At 54.1% G+C, this 751-nt stretch overlaps 1 protein-coding gene across 1 annotated transcript in view; it reads right to left on the reverse strand.

Moving 5' to 3' along the window:
- LOC104514730 (ectonucleoside triphosphate diphosphohydrolase 2-like) overlaps positions 1-531 on the reverse strand; it is a 10,808-nt gene extending 10,277 nt beyond the window's left edge. Inside the window, exon 1 of the mRNA XM_010158486.1 lies at positions 418-531. Within this exon, the coding sequence (XP_010156788.1) occupies positions 418-531 (114 nt within the window). The remainder of the gene's footprint in view (positions 1-417) is intronic.
- Positions 532-751: the final 220 nt, after the last annotated feature.

A 751-nucleotide genomic window follows, 5' to 3' on the forward strand; every position in this document is an offset into this window, starting at 1 on the left:
GTTTTTCTCCACTAACACCACTGATCCCTGGGCGCGCTGGGGTGGCTCCTGACATGGGCTGCCTCTCCTCAGCCTCCAGTGAGCATTTCCACTCATCCATGGACCATATCCAGTCTGTACTTTGCTCACCAGCCGAAGGGGCTGGCTTGTTTTTGGTTTGAAAAGCTACAGCATGTTGAAGGATGCCAACCTGTCCTCACAGTCCTTGTTCTAGTCCCCCTCTCAGCTTGTTCTTTCGAGCTAGCAAATACTCAGTGCTGCAGTGAATGTAAAAAACCACAAAACACACCAGTTTAATTGCTCGGCTTGCACAGGGAAACCGGCAGGTTCTTAAGAAGCAGCCCCACAGAAGGTTCTCTGCTTATTGTCCCGCTTGACCCCCAGCTTGGCTGCCCTTGGGCAGGCGGGCACCCTTACCTTGGTCCTGAGAGGGGTGACGGGTACATCTTTAGTGGAGACGCAAAGCAGCACGATGCCCGTCAGTCCTGCTATGATCACCAGCCAGGGGGGAAGGAGCTCACGCCAAGACATGAAGTGCTTTCTCCTTTCGCCAAGAGTCAAAAGAGGAAGCAGCAGAGCAACAAACTGGCAGCAGCTGCTTTTTACAATCTTTAAAAAGAGGAGAAAGGCGGGGTTGGGGCCAGGGTCTGACTTCAGCCCAGCCCCAAGCCACAGGGACCACAGGGAGCGCGTGGGCCAAGCTGTGATGTGTCAGGCAGTTCTCCTTTCCACCGCCCCACACAATAAATGA

The sequence above is a fragment of the Eurypyga helias genome, unplaced genomic scaffold (genome assembly GCF_000690775.1).
Source record: "Eurypyga helias isolate BGI_N326 unplaced genomic scaffold, ASM69077v1 scaffold27829, whole genome shotgun sequence".
NCBI lineage: Eukaryota > Metazoa > Chordata > Aves > Eurypygiformes > Eurypygidae > Eurypyga > Eurypyga helias.